Consider the following 24,486-nt stretch of genomic DNA (forward strand, 5'->3'; position numbering starts at 1 on the left):
TCATCCCTCCTTCGCTGTTGTAATGCATTTTAAAATGCTATGTAAACGCAACATGTGAACGCTGCCTATGGGTATCTGCACATGTGCCGCATATGTGGCCACCTGCACATAACCATCAATCCATGATATGTTTATCCTGTCCATATATATCATTGTGGCTGAGCCATTGGTCTGCAAAAACGTATCCGTATGTCATCCGTTTTTGTGGATCTGCAAAAAAAATAAATAAATCCATGAAATCGGCATTAATATATAATGGTTGTTTGCACATTTCATGCAGATTTGCATAAGGGTCAAAGTGTCAAAAGGTCGATGACACATTAAGTGTCTGCTGGTCATAAATATCAGAACGACCTTAAAATTTCAGCAAAGGTGTAAGAATACTTTAAATCCTCACAATACACGTTTCATCAGTATTCTAACCGTATGTAACATGTACATAAAGGGGTTGTCCGAGGCTGTAAAAAAAAAAAAAAACCTTAGTAGCCGGGAGGGGGCGGCTTAAAAAATATAAACATTTACAGGCAGACCCCGAGTTACGTACAATATAGGTTCTGTAGGTTTGTTCTTAAGTTGAATCTGTATGCAAGACAGAACTGTATATTTTAACATTGCAACCCCAGCCAAATTTTTTTTGGCCTCTGACAATTGTATTTTAAAAATGTTGGATTGTCATAAGAACCAGGATTAGTAATAAAGCTTCATTTCAGACACCAGTTATAACTTTTATTGTAGCCCAAGGGTAAAGTACAGTAAATTACTAACATCCAGAGGTCCGTTTGTAACTAGGGGTCGTCTGTAATTCGGGTGTTCTTAAGTAGGGGACCACCTGTATTTTCCCCTACAGTCCCTCCCGGCGTCTCCTGTTTGTTTACATGGGGCATGGATCGGAGAGATGGCATCGCGGGACGCCAGGAGGGACCACGGAGGTACGGAAATCTTTATATTTTTAAGCAGCCCCCCTCCCAGCCACCATGGTTTTTTGTTACAGTCTCGGACAACCCCTTTAAGGAAATAGATGGCAGTAGAGGGAGATCCCCATGTAAATCAGAGCCAAGTCCATTAAACAGAATTGTTCTCGTTGCAACCAATCAGAGCTCTGCTTTACTTTCATAAACAGCTGTGAAGAAATGAAAGCTGAGCTCTGATTGGTTGCCATGGGCAACTAGAACATTTCAGCTCTCGGATGCTTCTGATTAAAATATTCACTTATAAATAGTTTTATGGCAAGTTCTCAGCAGTTCCCGGGCCGAGCCCTCACCCCTGGCTTATTCCATTCTACCATTTAATTGACTATTTTTGGCATTTCTACCTCTACTACTTTCTGTTTCATCATTATCGATATATTGGTGATAGACATGTAAGGTGTTGAGAGGGGCGCTGGTTCTCGGTCTTGCGTCTGATTGATCTTATTTTTAAAGGGTTTGTACCAAGTTTGCATGTTATAGATAGGGGATAACACGTTAAATGGTGAATATCCGACTTATAAAACCTCCCCCAATCAAAAAAAGCGGAAAATGAGGATCTTTTTCACACTAATGTGAGTGGTGGCAGGTGTTACATTCATCCTGCTGCTCCATTCAATAATATGGGATTGTCATAAGCACTTACATAGACAGAGAATGGGAGATACCCAAGCGCTATGATAAGCAACTTCCATTACTACCATTCTATCAAATAGAGAGGCAGGAAGCATGCTCACCCTTCTGCTTCCCCCCATTAGTGAGAACAGGACCCCTGTTCTTCAGATTTCTTGTACTCAAGTTCTAGTTCTTCTCATTGGTGGAGGACCCATCGGTAAACCCCCTCTGATCAGCTTCTATCCTAGACAGGAAAAACTTGCAAACTTGTTACAACCTGTTTAATAAATACTACCATCAAAGTCCATCACGATAAACCAGGGGTTACTCACAGCTTACTCATAGCTCCAGGCACCGTGACTGTGGGAATCTTCTTATATTTGTTATCCGTGGCCTCCTTCCTTCTAAAATCAACTTTTACAATTATGCTTAAAAGTGAGGACCCCCACTGATCATGAGAAGAGAACCCCCTGCAATGGGTCCTGTTCTCAATAATGGTTGAAGTGGTAGTACAAGGATGCATCCTGCTGCTCCATTCTATTGTATGAGTATGTTGTGAATTGCTGTGCACAGCGCCGGGTTATCCCCGTTCACTGACTATGTGAATGCCAGATACTGGACACTCCCATGCTATAGAATGGAGCAGCAGGATGCATGCTTGTCCTACCACTCCACCCATAAGTGAGAATGGGATCCCCATTCTACCAGCACAGAGGGTTCCATTCTCTCGATCGGTACGGGTCTCAGCATTCGGACCTTCATTGATAAGTTTGTTATCCCCACTTCTCTGGATAGGAGATAACTTGGTAAAACCCCTCTAAACACTGGGTAGGGGGATAACAAGCTGATGAGATTGGACCCCTGCAGTCCGGAGAATGGGGGTTTTGCTATCACTATGAAATGAAAAGGAGTGTCAGAAATTGCTGAGCACAGCCCTCCTATTCACTGTCTAAGCCACCATTTTACATGACATGCACTCAAAATTTTACACGCCTGCCAGTTTTCCTGCATATTGTAAATCAGACAATAATTTTCATATACAGAACCAGAAGTGGATCCAGCAGAGAGAGAAATTTTACGTCCTTACTTCTCATTCCTCTTGGATCCACTCCTGGTTTTGTACCACAAAACCCCCTACATGTCTAAATTAATCCCGAAATTTTTAATACTGTACATAATAAATATACAAGTTTTGCTTTTAGAACTATTTTTTTTTAATGGGTATAAAAATTTTTAACTACCGTCGAGTCCCCGTGTTGATCTTATGAATGGAGCTCAGATCAGGGATCACATGGCGTCTACAGTCTATTCACTGCATTAGTTCCGCTTTTCACGTCGCGCTGATCTGATTTGCCTCTGAGTGTTTGTTTCTGACCCTTTAATGAGAAAAACAAACAATCAATTACGAACAAAAAAAAAAAAGCTCATCAGGCAAAATACAAAATGTGAAAATTTTTTAAATTTTTTGGTCCGGCAAATAAACTTGTAGCTGAATTCCATTGTCGGTTCACATGAGTTGTTCTGATGGGGGGAGGGATTATGAAGTCAAACATGATATAAGCCTCCACACGTGATCAGTCCAATTAAAAAGTGAGGAAAGCTTCCTGCCTCGTTCTGTTGTGAAGTGCTGGGGCACCAGGATGAGACATAGGACCATGCTATTTGCAGCTGCTGCCCTACTCTTAGTATTGCCCTCCGTCTATGGACAATTTCCAAGGGCATGTAGTTCAGCGGAGGTCCTCTTGAGCAAAGAGTGTTGTCCGATTTGGTCTGGAGATAACTCTACTTGTGGAGAAGCTTCAGGAAGAGGAACATGTCAAAATGTTGTCTTGTCCACCTCTCCTGTAGGTCCACAATTTCCGTTTAGTGGGATTGACGACAGGGAAAACTGGCCCACCGTCTTCTACAACAGGACCTGCCATTGTGAGGGCAACTTCATGGGCTACCATTGTGGCGACTGCAAATTTGGGTTTACGGGACCAAACTGTACGGTGAGAAGAACGTTGATCAGGAAAGAGATCTTCAGGATGACCTCCGCAGAGAAGGACAAGTTCATTGCCTACCTCAATTTGGCCAAGAGGACCATCGGCACAGACTACGTCATCGCCACCGGGACCTACGAACAAATGAACAATGGCTCTAACCCACTTTTTGCAGATATAACTGTGTATGACCTGTTTGTCTGGTTGCACTATTACGCCTCCCGGGACGCCTTCATAGGAGGTGACCTCGTGTGGAGAGATATTGACTTTGCCCATGAAGCTCCAGCTTTCCTGCCCTGGCACAGGTTCTTCTTGCTTCATTGGGAACATGAAATCCAGAAGCTTACGGGGGACGAGAATTTCACTATTCCCTTCTGGGACTGGAGAGATGCCCAGCAGTGTGATATATGTGCAGATGAATTTTTGGGGGGAACTCACCCAACCAGTAACGTCCTCCTGAGCCCAGCTTCTTTCTTCTCTTCATGGCAGGTAAGGACAGATGTCTACCCCATCAGCATTTTCTCAAGGGTACAAATTTTGTAGAGCGCCAATGTATCTCATGCTGTCAATTCCGGGTGTACATAGTTGACCGATGGTTCGTTTAAAGCTCAGTTTTTATAGCTCCTGAAGGTGCCACCACAAGTTGAAGCCAAAAGCAGGTGCAGATCATAATGAGTGAGAACATCTCATGGGAGGTGCTACTCTTTTGTTTCACTCCACTCCGGGTTTGGGCATCAAAAACCTGAACGTGTGTACACAACCTGAGGCTTTCTTTGTCTGGACAACCCTTTAAATACTGTACGCCTAGAAGAGCTTTCTTTCTCCAAGGACAGACCGAGATCTTGTAGTTCCTTATACCTTATGTGAGTGGAGTTGATATGGGTCTTTAGAGGACGGGTCATCCAAATTCAGAAAATGCAGCAAATACAGGCAGTCACCGGGTTGCATACAAGATCCAAATTTTTTTTTGGTCTCTGTGACTTAAAAATGTTGGATTGTCATAAGAACCAGGATAACCAATGAGGGCGCATTCACATGATGCGTTGCGTCGCGTTGTGTGCTGCGTTTTTGACTCATTCCACTGGCTTCAGGCTTGATCACATGCGTTTACATTGCGTTTCCATTGCATCTGCTAAAAAGCAATGTAACCTCAGCATGTGATCAAGGCTGAAGCCAGGGGAATGCATCAAAATCGCAATGCACAACGCAACTTTTTTTTTTAATGTACTTATTTTTATGTAGGGCGCATTCACCAGATGCGCTGCGTCACATTTTTTTAATGCATTTTTGACGCATTCCAAAGGCTTTAACCTCGAACACATGTTGAAGTAACATTGCGTTTTCATTGCATTTGCTAAAACGCAACGTTACTTCAACGTGTGATCAAGGCTAAAGCCTTTTGAACGCAACGCATCGTGTGAACGCTCCCTCAAAACTGTTTTTATTTTTATTTTTTCACATCCCCGGAAAAAAAAAAAATTAGTTTTTAATGTCCTGTCCTTTTGCATTTCTTTGCAGCTTCTTTGCCGTTGTGTGTGTGTGTGTATTTTTTTTTTTATTTTATGTGGTTTTTACATTGTTAGATTCTGTGTAATTACTGAATGTGTGTAATTGTTTGCAATTTTGTGGCTTTTTTTCTTTTCTTCCAATGGGTGTGGCTCACTGGGGAAGGGTTTAAGGTTGTATTCAGACACTGCAGTTAGTTGTGCATTAAAACAGGATTTCCATGTTTTAATTTCCAGCTTTTAGATGTGAAATATTATTGTACAAACTGCAACAAACTGTGTATTTTAATGAAATTTTTGGTTAAATTTTGACCACAACTCTGAAAATACCCTGAAGATGACAGCATATATATGTAGCAGACTTTCCACACAGAGTTGGTGAGGGACAAAGCTGCTGCGAATGACATTCGCTTTTAAATCTATGTAATGTACATTTACTGCTGCAGATTTTCAGTGGAAACAAACTCAGCTATAGCGTACAAGGGCGGGCCTTGCCCCAATGGATTATAAATTTCTATAAAATGTGTACTTGGATTGTGTTGCACGCAACCCTTTTCCGGAGCAGGGGCGCTGGCTTCAATGCGACACAAATTAGGAGTCGACTAAGATCCAACTGTGTGGGAGCCCCCAGTAGATATGGGCCCCGGCACTTACCCAGGTACGGCTAAATTCGCACGAATGTGTGCCCACCGTACCATAACACAGTGGGCACATGTCAGCGCGGGGAGAGAAGGACGGGATAAGTGCCGCTCACCCCTGCCCCTCTCCATAGAGTAACATCCGACACGGTGCCTTATTACGGGGAAAGATAGGACATGTCCTATCTTTCTCCCGGCTACGGATAGGTACGGTGCCGCATATGTGCGGTACCGTACTGCTCCCGTAGGGCGCCGTGCACCCATTGCCGGACTATGGGGGACGTACACTCACCGGCCACTTTATTAGGTACACCTGTCCAACTGCTCGTTAACACTTAATTTCTAATCAGCCAATCACATGGCGGCAACTCAGTGCATTTAGGCATGTAGACATGGTCAAGACAATCTCCTGCAGTTCAAACCGAGCATCAGTATGGGGAAGAAAGGTGATTTGATGCCTTTGAACGTGGCATGGTTGTTGGTGCCAGAAGGGCTGGTCTGAGTATTTCAGAAACTGCTGATCTACTGGGATTTTCACGCACAACCATCTCTAGGGTTTACAGAGAATGGTCCGAAAAAGAAAAAACATCCAGTGAGCGGCAGTTCTGTGGGCGGAAATGCCTTGTTGAGGTCAGAGGAGAATGGGCAGACTGGTTTGAGCTGATAGAAAGGCAACAGTGACTCAAATCGCCACCCGTTACAACCAAGGTAGGCAGAAGAGCATCTCTGAACGCACAGTACGTCGAACTTTGAGGCAGATGGGCTACAGCAGCAGAAGACCACACCGGGTGCCACTCCTTTCAGCTAAGAACAGGAAACTGAGGCTACAATTTGCACAAGCTCATCGAAATTGGACAGTAGAAGATTGGAAAAACGTTGCCTGGTCTGATGAGTCTCGATTTCTGCTGTGATATTCGGATGGTAGGGTCAGAATTTGGCGTCAACAACATGAAAGCATGGATCCATCCTGCCTTGTATCAACGGTTCAGGCTGGTGGTGGTGGTGTCATGGTGTGGGGAATATTTTCTTGGCACTCTTTGGGCCCCTTGGTACCAATTGAGCATCGTTGCAACGCCACAGCCTACCTGAGTATTGTTGCTGACCATGTCCATCCCTTTATGAGCACAATGTACCCTGTAACATCTGATGGCTACTTTCAGCAGGATAATGCGCCATGTCATAAAGCTGGAATCATCTCAGACTGGTTTCTTGAACATGACAATGAGGTCACTGGACTCAAATGGCCTCCACAGTCACCAGATCTCAATCCAATAGAGCATCTTTGGGATGTGGTGGAACGGGAGTTTTGCATCATGGATGTGCAGCCGACAAATCTGCGGCAACTGTGTGATGCCATCCTGTCAATATGGACCAAAATCTCTGAGGAATGCTTCCAGCACCTTGTGGAATCTATGCCACGAAAAATTGAAGCAGTTCTGAAGGCAAAAGGGGGTCCAACCCGTTACTAGCATGGTGTACCTAATAAAGTGGCCGGTGAGTGTATAACCGACGTATATATGTTGGCCGTATATACGTCCCCAACGGCTGTGTGAATGAGGGCTTAGCCTAATGCTGCCGCCGGCCCTGCTCGGGGATCGCATCTGGATTTGGTGTGGATTTACTTCCAGATGTGCATCAGGCGTGGACTCCCTGGTAGCTGTCTGCTTGTGTAGCATTCATGTAGATTGCATAGCAGTCGTCTTACCTGTACATCCCGCAGGGATCAATGCTCTTCCCTGTTACCATCACTGAGCCACCAGGGTCAAAGGGACTTTGACCAAACGACCACTTTGACCCGTGACCACTGTCATGAATAAAGCTATTTACAAGCCGGTGTATAGGACATCACTTTCGATAAAACACAGGGGTAGGGAACCAGTTGATGTTTAGGTGTTGGTCCACTCTACGACCCAATGGGAAATAGAAAAGACAAGTTGACGTACATAAAAACTTGGAGTCAAGATATTATTTGCACCACAGTCTTTTGAGATCCTTCAAGAGACAATTCAGGTTTTTTTAGTTTTTAAAAAAAAAATCTTTGGTGTTTTTTGTAGCCTGTCTGCTACATTGCCCCCTGACATTCTGTGGTAGTCATAACCATGCGTGCGTTTAGCTTGGAGTGTTCCTTTAGGACAAGCATGTGCTTGGCAAGTCCGAGTCGTTACTAATCTAACTCATTCATGGAAATCCTCGCTACAACCGATTTGTTGCGCTTTGCTTTGGTTAGTGATGGAGCATTAATGTAATCTTGTGAGTGTTACATATACAGTGCGTCTCAGACGACCCAGTGTTATTCTGTGTCCATGGTTAATATCCTCTAATACAGTAGGACATCAGATGCTGAAAGCTCGGTGTACCTCGACTGCGTCTTTTGTGCCTAATTTTGACAAATTTTGTCATGCTGTTTAAGAAAATGTGATCATCTTCCTGAAACAGTGCCACGCTTGTCTCACTGGCTGTGTCTGGTATTGCACCCTAGCCGCATTCACTGTATTGTACGCAACCCTTCACATGCGCTGTCCATTCCAAAGCTAAAATTCATGGCTTTGATGGATCACACGTGGGGTTGACTCCTTGTAGGGGGTTATGCCTACAGCCTGTCCCTCCATTACAGGGTGAGGATCTTCTTTAATACATTTGTCACTGAACTGAAGCATTAGGATTTTTTTTTAGTTTTTCCCTGTGTAGCTGGCTGTTTAGTTTTATTTTACATTATCCATTTTTCGGGAGTGGTTCCTCCTGCTTTCCTTCCGAAAGTTTTTGAATAAATCGATAGCTGTGCTCTACCACTCTAATGTCGAAAGGGTATGTCATCTCTGATTGGATGTAGTATGTAGGGCCCACCCCCTTTGTTGGTGGCTTCCAATTTTTTGAATTTCAAGATGGAGGGACAACGGACAATACACGAAAGATTTTTTATTGAAGCTTAGAAACCCCACTAAACATTGATTGTATAGACTACGGAGGCCATAATACCGTCATACCTGTGTAATAGAGACGCCATCTTGGTTATCCTGGCTAATTGCCAACAAATCCCTTGCCCATTTGGCTCTTGAAACCATTAAGCTAGGCAATTCCAGTCTTGTACCAATCCAAAAATTGCTATAGAAGAGCTAGGGCAGCATGGTGGCTCAGTGGTTAGCACTACAGCCTTGCAGCGCTGGGGACCTGGGTTCAAGTCCCAGGTCAACTTCTGCAAAGAGTTTGTATGTTCTCTCCGTGTTTGTGTGGGTGTCCTCCGGTTTCCTCTCACACTCCAAAACATACTGGTTGGTTGATTAGGTTTTGAGCCCCATTGGGGACAGGTACCAATTTTGGCAAGCTCTGTGTAGCGCAGCGTTATCTGTGTGCGCTATATAAATAAAGGAATTATTATTATTATTAATAATACCACCAGATTTTGGAAGAGTTCACCAAAATTGTGGGTTCAGTCATATGTCACCTGATACTTACAGTATGGCCTAATGTACATCTGATGTGAACACTATGGACCATGCATGACTTCTCCCAGTCCCTTTACAACTATATTGATGATGAAAATTATAAACTCTTCAAGTTTGAAAAAATCTGTACCAAGTTTGTTTGTTTTTTTTTACTTGGGCAGAAGGTTTCATTATCTTTTTACTATAGTTTTTGGTTGTTTTCTCTTTGCACAGATTGTTTGCAGTCAGCCTGAAGAGTACAATCGTCTGAGAATCTTGTGCAATGGTACATATGAAGGCCCCTTACTGAGGAGTCCCGGGCGCCATGACCGAAGCCGAACCCCAAACATACCCACCACGGCAGATGTTGAAGCCTGTTTATCCATAAACAACTATGACACAGGAAGCATGGATCGCAATGCCAACTTCAGCTTTAGGAACACGATGGAAGGTAATGTCAGAAGAACGGGAATGTCGTTCCATATTATATGATGTTATGTATAAAAATTGCTCCGGATGGTTCTAACAGTTAGAATCTCACTTCTCATCTGTAATATGAATATGAATCTAACTTGGTGAGATATTAAGTGCCATGGATCCGTAGTTATAGTCCGCTGAAGTGTGCCCCTCCCCCCCTCCAGCTTTCTAGCCCTCAAACTGCAGGAAGAATTTGGAGACTGCAGATCAGAGACATCAAGTAAATATTTGTTTTATATGTTGCTAAATAAAAGCTAATGTTAACTAATGTTCACGTTATTAACCCTCTCCTACCTAGAACAATCTGAGAGCAAATTGAGCGAAACGATGAACATTCAATCCTCTTCACCTAATGTTGCTACATATTTACACTACAACCCAGAACGTGTAAAAAGTTATATGTAACATGGAAAAAAAACACACATTCCTGAATACAGTTTTTATCTTGTACCGTCCTCTATTTTTTTAAAACCTTTGTTACGGCGCTCTCAAATTCTTATGACCCGCAGAAGGTTCCTTTATTGCACCTGTAATACAATGGCGCACATATTACACTCATCTAAAAGTGACTTTTGTTAACTTATCAGCTTGGTTTATGGACATAGTTTTTCATTTTGGTTCCATTGTGTAAGGGAGCATGTTATAATATATAGTGGGTACGGAAAGTCTTCAGACCCCTTTTAAAGGATTGTAAACCAAGCACACAGACATACTGGTCAGTCCACCGACAGCTTCCCATCAGTCCATAGCCAGACCCTCATAGTCCACAGACAGCCTCCCTCTAGTCCATTGCCAGACTCCTTAGCCAACAGACAGCCCCAACCCCGTCCACAGGCAGCACCTGCTACCGCCAGTCCACAGACAGCTCCCTCAGCACAGTAAAATATATATATATACTCACCAAGTCTCACCCTGCCCGCCTTCCCGCACAATCCCTGCATTCCTCCTCTACAATCCCACTGTTGTGGCCTGTGCAGTGTGATGAGTTTGCGTCCTCTGACCCAAGCGGTGACCACGTTGCTTGGGTGACAATGGGTCAGAAGACAACTTGTCACAGCTGTCGGGACTACGAGAAGGCAGGCAGGGAAGACTTGATGAGTGTGTGTGTGTAATATATATATATATATCATGTTGGGGGGGATTGGAAGCTCCATAGGAACCGTGGAAGTGCTGTGTGGACAATTAAGGGACAGAGTTAGCAGGGGGGATTTGTGGGTACTGTGTGAGCTCCTCAGGCACCCCCTTTTTGGTTGTAAAATGGGGGGGGGGGGGACATGAGGTCTTATATAGACAGATGTGTGCGTTTCCTTACAAAGTCCAATGAGTTAAAAAAAACACAACTGGACTCCAATGAAGGAGTAGAACCATCTCAAGGAGGATCAGAAGGAAATCGGCAGTATGTGAGTTAAATATGAGGGTCACAGCAAAGGGTCTGAATACTTATGACCAGGTGAGATTTGAGTTTTTCTTGTTTCATAAATTAGCAAAAATATTAACATTTCTGTTTTTGTCAGAATGGGAGCAGAGTGCACAGTAATGAGCAAGACTGATTTGGCAAATTCTGTGTAGCACTGAGTAAAATTGAACTTTTTTTGATCTTATCAATCGGCTGCAATGAAACGAAGAGTGAAAAATTTAAGGGGGTCTGAATACTTTCCATACCCACTGTATCTGTACAAAGCTCTGTAATAATAGTTTTGCGCCCTCTGTGGATTTAAAAAAAATATTTTTTGCTGCATATTTTTTTGGTGTATATACAAAAACGCATCTTGCTGTTTTTAGGAAGATACATTTTCTTTATATACCATATATACTTGAATATAAGCCGACTCGAGTATAAGCAGAGACCCCTAATTTTACCACCAAAAATTGGGGAAACCTATTGACTCGAGTATAAGCAGAGGGTGTAGTATACAGCCAGCCACCCCCCTGTAGTATACAGCCTGCCAGTTCTAAGTAGTATACAGCCAGCCAGCTCCCTGTGGTATACAGCCTGCCCCATGTAGTATACAGCCAGCCAGCTCCCTGTGGTATACAGCCTGCCCCATGTAGTATACAGCCAGCCAGCTCCCTGTGGTATACAGCCTGCCCCATGTAGTATACAGCCAGCCAGCTCCCTGTGGTATACAGCCTGCCCCATGTAGTATACAGCCAGCCTGCCCCCTGTATGCCAAGCACATTCAAAAAAAATAAAATTAATACCGACCCTCCGGCGATACTCACCCCCGATGCTCTGTGCGGCTCCTGGCGGCTCCTCTTCTTTCTACCTCGTTCTCTAGCCGGCAGAGTAGTGTCCATGGGATCTGCCGGTGAGCGCAGACTATGAATCGACGCCGCATCATAGTGTTCGCCTGCCGGCAGATCGCATGGATGGGACTCTGCCGGCTAGAGAAGGAGGTAGAAAGAAGAGAGAAGAGGAGCCGTCGGGAGCTGCGCCAAGGATCCAGCCGTGGGAGGGTGAGTATTACGTTTTTTTTATTGACTCGTGTATAAGCCGAGGTGAGGTTTTTCAGCACATTTTTTGTGCTGAAAAACTCGGCTTATACACGGGCATATAGGTTAAGTATTCTGGATTTGTACATATTTTAGTGAAAATGAATTTTCATTTTCATTTTTGTGTTATTACATATTTGTGCATAAGTCTCCCCTCTGGGAGTTTTATTTAAAAATATATGTTTTAATTACATTTTTTTTTAATGCATTTTCTTTTTAATAATTAGTGTTTGTCACAAAGTTGCATGAGGGTGGTACAGGCTATCAACTGTTAATCAAGACAAATTCAATTCACCTGGTTGTCTGCTATCAAAAATATATAGGTTTTGGGAGTGGCGTCTACTTTTTAATCTGTTTAATTGCTATATTTTGCAGGCTGTATCTGTGTTAAAATTTCTAGCTGAAAAGCAGATATTTGGTTATTTCAGTTTTCTGATGATTTATTCATGTAAACATATGATTCTGGGCTCTCTGTAAACTGTACGCATGTTCATCTATCACATTTAGAAGATGTGAAGGGGCACTTTTTTGCCATCAAAATTTTTACTTTTTATCCATTTTTTTTTTTTAAATAACATTTATCACTTTGACTCAAAATTGCATGAAGGTGCCGATGTCTTTTTTTTTATTATTGCATTGAAGAATCTGCTCTAAAGAAGTGATTTGTTTTTTAACCTTTTGCATTTTACTATATTTAGGCTTCGCTCATCCCCTGACTGGTATTGCCAACCGCTCGCAGAGTAACATGCACAATTCTCTCCACGTCTATCTGAACGGCTCCATGTCCTCCGTTCAGGGATCGGCTAATGACCCCATCTTCCTCCTCCATCACGCGTTTGTTGACAGGTGAGACTTCTACGACATGATAAATAACAATTCTCAGTATCTGGTATTCCGGCTTCGTGGAGGGGACGTGCTGACTTCTAGATGTCCTTAATATTGGGTCAAGTTCTAGGAATATCAGTGACTTCAAGAAAACATTCATGCAAAGAGCAAAAATAAGTTCCGAAAATCAAATGTAAAGGTAACATGATTTACACAAAGAGATCAAGAATTAGAGATAACTTAAAGGGGTCCTCCAGGACCATTAATAATAATAATAATAAATAATAATAGTGATCTTTATACAGCGTCATCATATACCCACTTTAAAAATCATCAGATTGATAGCGGTCCAATAACCCACAACCTCATCAATAATCTGTTTGAAGAAAGCATTACATTTGTACAAGCACAGTACTGTCTCTTCCACTGTCTCTTCCACTGTCTCTTCCACTGTCTCTTCCACTGTCTCTTCCACTGTCTCTTCCACTGTCTCTTCCACTGTCTCTTCCACTGTCTCTTCCACTGTCTCTTCCACTGTCTCTTCCACTGTCTCTTCCACTGTCTCTTCCACTGTCTCTTCCACTGTCTCTTCCACTGTCTCTTCCACTGTCTCTTCCACTGTCTCTTCCACTGTCTCTTCCACTGTCTCTTTTTTTTAAAATTTTTTTAAGCACAGCGCTGTGCATTGTATAGTGGCTGTGTATGGTATTGCAGTTTCCTTGCAATTAGATCATGGGAAGTATGGATGTGAAGTCATTACACTATGAAGCTTTAGTACAGCTGATTGGGCTGCTGGTCTGTTCACAAAGAACAGCCCCATACATTGTATAGTGGCTGTGCATGGTATTGCAGCTCAAACCCTTTTCACTTGAATACAACTGAGCAACAAATGGGCCACATTGCAGATGGATGTGACAGGCCTGGGATGTCAAACTTCTTTACATCCGATATTAAAGGTGCTGCCTACTTTCAGCAAATAATTGATAATGTTTGTGTAATGAAAAGTTGTACAATTTACAATATACTTTCTCTATCAATTCCTCCCAGTTTTCTAGCTCTCTGCTTGCTGTCCTTCTATAGAAAGCTTCATAGTTTACTTCATGTAAAGTCACACAGGTGCGCGGCTCGTTATATATCCCTGGTCACCTTTGTGACATCAGATGACTAGGGATAGAACGAGCCGTGCACCTGTGTGTCATCACATGACCAAGGATATGACAAGCCGTGCACCTGTGTGTCATCACATGACTAGGGATATAACGAGCCGTGCACCTGTGTGATATCACAGGACTAGGGATATAATGAGCTCTGCACCTGTGTGACATCACATGACCAGGGATAGAACGAGCCGTGCACCTGTGTGTCATCACATGACCAAGGATATGACAAGCCGTGCACCTGTGTGTCATCACATGACTAGGGATATAACGAGCCGTGCACCTGTGTGATATCACAGGACTAGGGATATAATGAGCTCTGCACCTGTGTGACATCACATGACCAGGGATATAACGAGCCGTGCACCTGTGTGACATCACATGACCAGGGATATAACGAGCCGTGCTCCTGTGTGACATCATATGACTAGGGATATAACGAGCTGTGCACCTGTGTGACATCACATGACTAGGGATAAAACAAGCCGTGCACCTGTATGACATCACATGACCAGGGATATATAACGAGCCATGTACCTGTGTGACATCACATGACCAGGGATATAACGAGCCGTGCACCTGTGTGACATCACATGACCAGGGATATAACAAGCCGTGCACCTGTGTGATATCACATGACAGGGACAGATTTATATCCACAGGAAGTAAATAATGAAGCTTCCTATTGAATGACAGCAAGCAGAGATCTAGAAAACCATGAGTAATTGATACAGAAAGTATATTGGAGGATTGTAGAACTTTTCATTACACAGACATTATCAAGTATCTGCTGAAAGCGGACAACCCCTTTAACCATCTATTTTAAAGATAGGGGATGCATTTAAATTTAGGTGTACCCCTTTAAAAGACCAGAACATAGATCCTAGTGACTATGGGAAGCCTGAATGCTGCCAATTCCTATACGGTGATATTCCTGACAGTCTCTTCCGTTCCCCTGGTAGTTTGGTTGCTGAATGGGATCAGACGCTGAGATTTAGGAGGTAACGTGCCGCGGAGGGTCTTCTGCCGCACTGAAGTCTCCTCGGTGCGTACACACCGCCTGTCCCCTGCTGATTTCCCATGATCAGTCTTCTAATACACGGCTCTCCCCAGACCCGCATGGAGACAGCTGACAAAATTTCATATGAGAGACGCCAGCGAGAATGGGAATCGGTCCAATCCCTAAGAAGCTTAATACGGCAAATAAAGAGCAGTTAGTAAAGATATTGTGTTCCTATTAGTATTACATAAATCTCTCTCGTTTCCTCTACAGGGAGAAGTTTATTCTATCTGCAACGGAAATGGAAAGATGAGCTGATTGTACATAATGTTCTATCTCCAGACTGGGTGTTATACAGCAGAAGGAGCTGAGTAGATAGAATATAGTGTATTATATGCAGGCAGCATGTTATAGAGCTTCGCCTGCTCTATAACATGCTGCCCGCAAATGGGACATTATATACAACCTGCTCAGCTCCTCCTGCTCTATAACATGCTGCCTGCAGATAGGACACTATGTACAATCTGCTCACCTCCTCCTGCTCTAGAACATGCTGCCTGCAGATAGGACACTATGTACAAACAGCTCAGCTCCTCCTGCTTTACAACCTGCTATATGCAGATCAGATACTATGTACAATCTGCTCAGCTCCTCCTGCTCTATAACATGCTGCCTGCACATAGGACACTGTACAAGCTGCTCAGTTCCTCCTGCTCTAGAACATGCTGCCCGCAGATGGGACATTATATGCATCCTGCTCAGCTCCTCCTGCTCTATAACATGCTGCTTGTAGATAGGACACTATGTACATTCTGCTCAGCTCCTCCTGCTCTATAACATGCTGCTTGTAGATAGGACACTATGTACATTCTGCTCAGCTTCTACTGCTCTAGAACATGCTGCCTGCAGATATGTTCAGCGCAGGAAGAGCTGAGCAGATTGTACATAGTGTCCTATATGCAGGCAGCATGTTGTAGAACAATAGGTTCTGAGCAGATTGTACATATGGTCCTATCTGCAGGCAGCATGTTATAGAGCAGGAGGAGCTGAGCAGATTGTATAGTGTCCTATATGCAGGCAGCATGTTGTAGAACAATAGGTTCTGAGCAGATTGTACATATGGTCCTATCTGCAGGCAGCATGTTGTAGAACAATAGGACCTGAGCAGATTGTAAGTAGTTTTCTAAATGCAGCAAGGAGGAACTGAGCAAATTGAATATATTGCCCTACTTGCAAATGGAATGAACAATCTGCTCTACTCCCTCTGCTCTATAACATGCTGCCTGCAGATATTACTCTGCGTTCTGCTTAGCTCCATAGTGAAATATTTGCAGGTAGGATGCCATAGAGCAGGAGAAGCTCAGCAGATTGAACAAGTTTCCTATTTGAAGGCAGTGTGTAACAGAGCAGGAGGAGCTGAGCAGATTGTACATGGTGTAATATCTGCAGACAGCATGTTATAGAGCAGGAGGAGCTGAGCAGATTGTACATGTTGTAATATCTGCAGACGGCATGTTATAGAGCAGGATGAGCTGAGAAGACTTGCTGCTGATTAGTGATCTAATGGAGTGGCCTAGCACAGTGAATTTACTAAAACTATTTCCCTAGACTGACGATCCTTGGACTCTGCTTTTAAATACAATACTATCCATTAGTTGTATAAGATATTAACCTTTAACACAGTGTGGACCGTTCTTGTCTTTCTCTTTCTCAGCCTGTATGAGCAGTGGCTTAGAAGACATCAGCCAACGCTAGATGTGTATCCAGAAGCCAATGCACCGGTTGGCCATAACCGGGGCTACTACATGGTGCCATTCATCCCGCTGTTTACCAATGGAGAGTTCTTCACCCAAGCCCGAAACTTTGGATATGATTACGACTACTTAGCAGAATCAGGTACTGGGGTAAACTTCATCTATTTGTCTAATTGACATTCACAAAGTTCACATTCCCTGATAGAAAGTCCTCTGTGTAACCATGACCTCACCTTCTGAGGTCCGATCAGTTGTAGTTGTGTAATAGTGAAAGATCTCCAATTGGGGACTGGCTTCATTCACCATGTCTATGCTACCTGGGTTTACAGTGGGTTTCCCCGGATACCATTGAAGCGTCACCACATGTTGCTTCACGACGGGAGGGATAGTAAAAAGTGATGCACCCCAATGGGTAGTAAGTCCAGGGAGTCAGAGTCTCCAATGGTCCAATGAAGTTTCTTTCTGTACTGAAGAAATTTAGATGAAAAATTATGCAAGTAAAGCATAAGACTAACTTATCCAATCTCCTCCCTGGCAGAAGAAGGGTTAATGCTAAGGAATGGCCAGGGATAGCTCTCCCTTGCCTTCTCAGAAGGCCTGACCCAGGGTCTATGGCAGAGTATCTCCATCTTGGCTTATTCTGGTCGAATCGGTGTGGGAGAGCATTCTACGAGCTCTGTTCCCCCAACTGCGGGTCCTAAGGACTGTGACTGTGCTCTTTATATACCCTCTACTAGGGGGAGGAGTGGAGAAATAAAGCACAAACAATTATGAAACAATCTCCTATAGACTTGCATTGAGTGCCCAAAATATTTTATTTCAATGATACAGAAAGTTTCTAAAGCGGTAAACAAGTTTCCAGACAGCACCTGTCATCAGATCGTCTGTCTGGTTTTCTAGTAAACATGTTCTATTATTAACCATATAGCTGTGGAAATTTACTGACTTTAGTGAGAGAAATGTCTCCCTTTCTACGGTTTTATACATACATAGTACAAAAAAAAACAGAACTTACATCACATTAGATGTGGCCAATGATTCTCAGATTTACAATGATTCTAAGAAATACAATGATTCTAAGAAATACAATGATTCTAAGAAATACAGCATGAAATAAGTTTGGAGAGTCATAAGGATGTTAGAGAAGTTGATTTTTTTTGTTCACCAATAAATGTAAATTCTTGTTCATGGAAAAATAAGACATCCCCTGAAAATAAGACCTAGTGCCTCTTTAGGAGCAAAAAGTAATATAAGACACTGTCTTATTTTTGGGGAAACAGGGTAGTAAAAAAAAGTTTAAAAATAAAACAAACACCATTTTTTCCTAGAACTGATCTAAAAATAAATAGTAAAAATTATAAACATGTTGGGTATCGCCGCATCTTAAAATGTCTGATCTATCAAATATAATAAGATATTTACAGTGTTGGAATCCATAACAGAAAATGGCGCCAAAAAGTCCGAAATGCCACTTTCACATTTAAAAAAGTGATTAAAAGGTCATACAGTCCCCAAAAAGAAAATGTTAGCTCATCCCGCAAAAAATGCCACATCGCACATCTCTGTACACACGTCATTTAGGGAGCGCAGAGAAAGACGTAAAAACCAAGCCCACAAGAAAATGGTTCAAAGGTGGGTTTTTTTGTCATTTTTACCGCACTTAGAATTTTTTTCCACTTACCAGTACACGGCATGGAGTATTAAAAACGGTCACTACAAAGTGCAATTTGTTACAGCAGTTCTTTACATGGGGGGAAAAATAAGAAGGTAAGGAGTGAAAAATAAACGCAAAAAACAAAAAAGGGCCTAGGCATTAAGGGATTAAAAGGGGCCCATTTTGGTAGGAAACCTTTTGGAGGAAAACTCTATACTTGCCCTGGCTCCAGTGGAAACAACCAGTTTCTCGATGCTTCAGCTCCCTCCAGATGATGACACCATGGGGAAGTTTTACTTACCCGGTCCATTCGCGATCCAGCGGCGCATTCTCTGTGGTGGATTCGGGTCCGGCCGGGATTCACTAAGGTAGTTCCTCCGACGTCCACCAGGTGGCGCTGCTGCGCTGAATTCCGTCGGAGTGCACTGGAGTTCACCAAGCCAGGCCGGGTGCAGGAAAGCACGTGTCAAGCGACACTTTTTTTTTTTTTTTTAAATACGGCGGTTTCTCCGAATCCGACGGGTTTTCCGACGGCTACGCCCCCTTATTTCCGATGCGCCACAATCCAATCGCGTGGGCCAATTCTGGGAAAATCGGCGCAAAACGGTAAAATTCGGGTAAAACGCGAATCAGGCCCTTAGTAAATGACCGCCTCTGTCTGTTGCTCAAGTGACTTCTAAGGTTTGGGATTGACCTAGATATCACACTCGCAACTTCATGGGCTTCATCAAAGACTTCCTCTCTGTGGCTTGAGTTTTGACCCTCTTTTTGCTCTAGTTTGCACTGACCGGTAGGCAGGTAGCCGCTTCGGAAATCGCTTAAATTTTATTACATCGTTGAGTCTTCTGTATCTCTAAGAGGTCCTTGCAACATTGTAATGAAGCCGGTGTTGATGAAGGCCCTCCACTTCTTCCACTATCTTCTCCTCTGGGCTCGAAACTCTTAAGTTGATGGCGAAAAATTGCTGAATACTGATAGGACTCTGGATATATCTCGGAAGATTCTCTTCCTTTTTATTACACATTTTAGCATATTTTTGGCACATAAAGCTGGAGGGATGGGAGGGAGAGGGGAGGGGGATCCCGGGCCTATATACCCAGGACAATGGTAATTACAGCTATTTTATTCATGGCTAGTTTTATTAGGACCATTAATTCGACAACGTTATAGGCCTCAGAACAGATTCTACTTTTAACGTGTCCTTCATCTCAATGAGGCTCTTTCTGCTGAATATCATCACCCAGGTTCATTTTGTATGCGATTGAAGGGTAGAGACGCGTCTCATCTTTCTCGAGCTTTGCTACAAGGAGACTCGGAATCCTCTTTGGAAAAACAAAAACACTGCTCCCAAAAAAAAAGCCAGGTGACTTGTAATGAGATGACCGCCGAGCCCCTGAAGTGGAAATCTGACCACCACATCTCATAGGTCGCTTTTTTAATCTCTATTTTTTTCTATGTCTTTTTAAATATATTTTTTATATATATTTTTTTTTTCTTCAAGTGGAATAGAATTTCTAAGCCACAACAAGATCATAATTTTTTTAGTTTTTCTTTGATTATAGATTTATATTTTTTAAGAATGCTACAAAAGTCTCCTTCTTTGCTTTGGTCCTTCTACTTGTTAGAGAGGTCCCTTGAAAATAAGTTGAGGCAAAAGCATGACTAGGAGTCAGTATTTCACACTTCTTTCATTTCCCTACTACACCCCCACAGGGGAAATAGAGCATTACACCACAGGAGGACCGGACCCAAGTATTTTAGTGAGACCTGCATTAACCATAACAGATTGCCCGAGTCTACCAGATGTAGCAATTTTCTGTTTTAGCTCTTATTAGGGCCCTGAGTAACCTAACACATCTGGAGAAGCCCTGTGGGCTTTTAAAAAATATAGTTAATTTGGGAGGTAGAGACTTGGAAACCTGGTAAACGCAATCTGGTCACAACACTTATTCAAGCGGCTAAACTAATTATTCCCACTAAGACTGACCAAGCATTAACGAGTGGTATGACCGCGTAGACTCTATAGCAGTGATGGCGAACCTTTTAGCGACCGAGTGCCCAAACTGCAACCCCAAACCCTCATTTATCGCAAGGTGCCAACCAAAAATGAAAGCAGTAACTTATTGCTGCCTGTTCTTTAACAATGTTCAATCATACTGGCCTCCTGAGGACACCAACACAGTAGAAAGGAGGGAAAATCTGCATCATTGTAGCTTCTTTCCAGTGTCCCCGTGTACAGAGAATCATGGGGCCAGCAGGAGGTCCTCCAAAGATAATTAGGTCCTGTCTACACATTCTCCCTTTTCCTACAGTCCCAAGTAGCCGAGTAAGTCACTTTAAAATATCACTGAAAGTAGCATCTTTGCTTCCAAGTTGCTTGGAACTACAGGAAAATTCTTTGAGTCCTGTCTGGTGTGCTGGGGCGATGGCCCGGGTGCCCACTGAAAGGGCTCGGAGTGCCGCCTCTGGCACCCGTGCCATAGGTTCGCCACCACTGCTCTATAGGATAGAGGAAGCGGCTAGCTGAGAATCCAGGTCCCACTACAAATTTTTGGCTCTCTGGGCCTGTTACCAGAGAAAGATGCTATAATTATCCACCTTAGTTATCCCACCTTGGAGCATCCCCTACCTTTCATTCTAACTTCTCTAAGCAGCAAATTTACCCTGACAAAATTTTTGTGTATTAATAACATTAAGTGTAATTTTCCTAATTTTATGGTAGTACAGGCGGTCCCCGACTTAAAAACACCCGACTTACAGACAACCTCTACTTACAAACGGACCTCTGGATGTTGGTAATTTACTGTACTTTAGCCCCAGGCTACAATGATCAGCTGTAACAGTGATCAGAAATGTTTACCATTAAGAAATATTGTTAATCCTGGTTCTTATGACAACCCAAAAGTTTTAAAATCCAACTGTCAAGAGACCAATAAAAATTTGGCTGGGGTTGCAGCTATAAAATATACAGTTCCGACTTGCATACAAATTCAACTTGAGTACAAACCTACAGAACTTATCTTGTACATAACCAGGGGACTGTACTGCATAATTTTCAAGGCTGTAGATCTAGGTGGACCCCCGCCCCCTAAGAGTCTCTCCAGAAAATACATGGACCTACTTTCTAACCTCCCTCCATTTACCCCTCCCCCTTGTCCTTCCTCGTCCTTCTCCCAGTTTACTCTTGAAAGCCCATGGCATGTGTCCCCATGACCCCTCAGGGTTTCCTTTTCACTTCTCGACCTCCATGACATAAGCTTTTGGTTAGACTAGTCATTACTTTAATCTGGGGACCTTCCCCTATCTTCCCCTTGTTCCTTTTTCCCCCTCCAATCTTCACCCATTCACCCAGTATTTGAGGTCGTAAATCCTAAAAGAGTTTTTACACTTTTTGCCCAAAACCCAGAAAGGTCAGCATTTGGTTTAAAATTAAGAAAAAAATTTTCTACTTTGGAGGACATCTTTAATGGTGATCGTCCATTCTCTGGTAATTTTGCTCCCAGTTGGCCATCAGTAAAGTTGCATTTATTGTGTTGTTGACGTTTTTGGCCAATCCTTGGGCTCAACGTTAATGTAATGGGAACGTGCCCATTCTCCCCAATGGCCTGATGTGAGTAATAGGAATAGACTGTTGCTACTGGAGCCTGGGCCTCCCTCTATAGTGGTTAGTATAAGTATTTCCTTTATTTTCCCCAAATTCTGCCCCTTCATAGTTTTTATGTACAATTATAAAATCTTAGATTTCTAAGGCTTCCTAAACTACTGTTTTTTTTTTTTTGGGGGGGGGGGGGTTATACTTAATTTTTAATTTTTTTTTTGTAATTTCGTATATGAAATGGAGAAGTTAGTCAAGTAATAAATTTGAATCCAATATTGGGTGTATTGGCTCATCCATCTTCACTGCGGGAATTTTTTTCACACCTTCATATCCCCAAGCGTCAGAAGGTGATCAATCGTATTTGTGCTGATACAATCCTCTGCCCGTAGATATGTTACTGATACATCTGAAAGATAAATGAGACGTGCACCACATAAAATACCCAGGGGATCCTTATAATGACAGTCTTGGGGTCACAGATCTCCTGTAAACAAGACGATCGATGTGGAATGTTTGCATTATTGGAATTTATTGATGTATTAAAACTGTATCTAGGATCCATACCATACATTAAACAGGTCATAATAATTTAGAATTCCTCCCCAATTTATTTTATTTTTTTAAGAAAACCCATAATTTATAGGATGAAGTTATTAACCCCTTAACTCGGGGGCACTTTTTAGTTTTTGCCTTTCCATTTTTTACTCCCCACCTTCAAAAATCTATATATTTTTTTTATTTTTCCATGTGGTGATATGTGTGATGGCTTGTTTTCTGCCTAACAAATTGCTTTTCATCGCATAATATTCCATGCCGTGTACTGGAAAGCAGGAAAAAAATTCCAAATGCAGTGAAAATGGTGAATGGAAAAAATGAATTTGCACCATTTTCTTGTGGGCTTGGATTTTTGGATTTTCCGGGTTTCACTGTGCGCCAAAAATGGCAAGTCTGCTTCATTGTTTGGGTCAGTGCGATGATTGGCAGATTTACCACATTTATTACAATGTGCTAATTGCACGTTGTAATGAATAGGTCAAAACCAGACTGCCTCAAGTCTTTGTAAGACCCGAGGCTGTCATGGCAACCAGTCACTGCCCCCCTTGACCTGACAGGGGGCGGCGATTGAAGCCAAGATGGTGCCAGGATTTAAATGCCTCTAGCATCGGCACCGACCTTGGGTGTTAATGGTGGGTGTTTGCTGTATTATAAACACAGCTCTTTACAATAATGATTAATGATTTATACATTAAATTGTTTGCTTTGAGCAACAAGACCAACTGGATAAATTTGCCAAAGCCTGATGTAACCCAGTCCTGGTTATGTTTGACTGAAGGGAGACTCCAGGCTCGGGCGGATTTGGTAATTTTCGGAACCTCCAAAGAAAGATGTGTCTGGGGGTCCCCCTGATGCATAGCTATGTCTTAATGGCAGAACAAGGCATCTATTGAGTCCATTTTATGCCCTAGTGGCGTCTTTACAGAGGCTTCTACCCTGATTTCTGGGGCCCCAAGAAATTGCTTGGGTTGCACTTATGAGTAAATCCGTCCTTGTATCCAGGGATGGGAAAAATATTCTGATTGTTTAAAGTCGAGGACCTCTCTAACGATATTTCCTTTCTTCCCTTAGACAGCGTTTCGGATATCTTGCTCCGTTACCTGGAGGAAGCCAGAAATATTTGGCAGTGGCTTCTGGGAGCGGCGGTAGTCGGAGGTCTGATTACAGTGGTAATGGCGACAATTGTAAGGTGTTCGTGTAGACGACGAAAGAAGAGGGCGACCTTGGAGGAGACGCAGCCTCTTCTCATGGAGGCTGAAGACTATCGGAGCACTTACCAATCCAATCTATGATGTAGGAGCAGAAGCTAAATCTACATCTTTTTCTTACATGACCATTTTATATGGGACGCTCCACCTGCTCGGAAATGATGTGTGTAGTAGTACACAGCTCTGTCTATCCGAGGTGTCGTGATTCCCGAGGTGCCAAAATAATTATTATGACTGCAGGATTTTAATATTGACCCTTTTAACTTTCCCTCTGCTTGTACAGGAAAGGGTTAATAATGTGCCTTTCAGTATGTACTGTATTTTTATAATTTACATATATACAGCTGCCCAGAACATATATTATATGTATGAGACATATATGAGAATAGTCATTTCTTGCCTCAATAATAACCTTTCAGTAAAGAAGGGAGAGAACTAGTCCTGAGTTTGTGTGTTTTGTTCGTGCTTGCCCTTAAAGTGTTCTCATTTCGGCTATACAGTAAAGCGATTCTTTGGACTGTACCAAATTCAATTCTTAGGCTGAACTTAAGTCACTGTACACACGAGCGAGTGTGATGCCTCAAACTTATCACATTCGCAGCGTCTGCTGGCTGGAATCTCTGGTCCGAATGCTGACA

At 42.8% G+C, this 24,486-nt stretch overlaps 1 protein-coding gene and 1 long non-coding RNA gene across 3 annotated transcripts; one reads left to right on the forward strand and one right to left on the reverse strand.

The window, feature by feature from the left end:
- Window positions 1-4,297, reverse strand: LOC140117387 (uncharacterized). 2 transcript variants are annotated; one of them, XR_011853012.1, is made up of 3 exons: window positions 4,001-4,283; window positions 2,822-2,956; window positions 1-210 (listed from the first exon to the last, which is right to left on the reverse strand). It is a non-coding gene; the product is annotated as an uncharacterized lncRNA (long non-coding RNA). The 2 variants fall into 2 exon arrangements; XR_011853011.1 differs by lacking the exon at window positions 1-210 and having other exon boundaries at window positions 2,771-2,956; window positions 4,001-4,297.
- Window positions 3,159-24,286, forward strand: TYR (tyrosinase). The gene is made up of 5 exons (XM_072134089.1): window positions 3,159-4,051; window positions 9,362-9,578; window positions 12,796-12,943; window positions 16,794-16,975; window positions 23,712-24,286. Exons 1-5 carry the CDS (start codon window positions 3,221-3,223, stop codon window positions 23,930-23,932), a joined length of 1,599 nt encoding a protein of 532 aa, XP_071990190.1. The 5' UTR covers window positions 3,159-3,220; the 3' UTR covers window positions 23,933-24,286.
- Window positions 24,287-24,486: the final 200 nt, after the last annotated feature.

This window comes from Engystomops pustulosus, chromosome 2, assembly GCF_040894005.1.
Source record: "Engystomops pustulosus chromosome 2, aEngPut4.maternal, whole genome shotgun sequence".
NCBI lineage: Eukaryota > Metazoa > Chordata > Amphibia > Anura > Leptodactylidae > Engystomops > Engystomops pustulosus.